Source organism: Buceros rhinoceros, unplaced genomic scaffold (genome assembly GCF_000710305.1).
Source record: "Buceros rhinoceros silvestris isolate BGI_N320 unplaced genomic scaffold, ASM71030v1 scaffold19896, whole genome shotgun sequence".
NCBI lineage: Eukaryota > Metazoa > Chordata > Aves > Bucerotiformes > Bucerotidae > Buceros > Buceros rhinoceros.
The window spans coordinates 5,662-5,888 of NW_010419557.1; the positions used below are offsets into that span (position 1 = coordinate 5,662).

Sequence of the window (227 nt, forward strand, 5' to 3'; positions counted from 1 at the left end):
CTCCCAGCATCACCCTTAACCTGATCCCCCAACTGCCGCGGGCTCCCAGGCTGGGAAAGTGCTCGGGGGGCCTGGCCCTGCACGCCAGGGACCCCCCCACTTCCCCTGCTCGAGCCAGCCCCGGGTAAAAGTGACTTACGGGCCTTGCACTCCCTTCCTGGAGCCCCCCCACACCCCGGGGAGCACAAGATGGGGGGCTCCAGCCCCAGGCCCTGCTCTCCAGAGCC

General features: G+C 69.6%; 1 protein-coding gene across 1 annotated transcript in view; it reads left to right on the forward strand.

Moving 5' to 3' along the window:
• FGFR4 (fibroblast growth factor receptor 4) overlaps window positions 1-124 on the forward strand; it is a gene marked incomplete at both ends in the record, with an annotated part of 5,780 nt that extends 5,656 nt beyond the window's left edge. Inside the window, one exon of the mRNA XM_010138996.1 lies at window positions 19-124. Within this exon, the coding sequence (XP_010137298.1) occupies window positions 19-124 (106 nt within the window). The remainder of the gene's footprint in view (window positions 1-18) is intronic.
• Window positions 125-227: the final 103 nt, after the last annotated feature.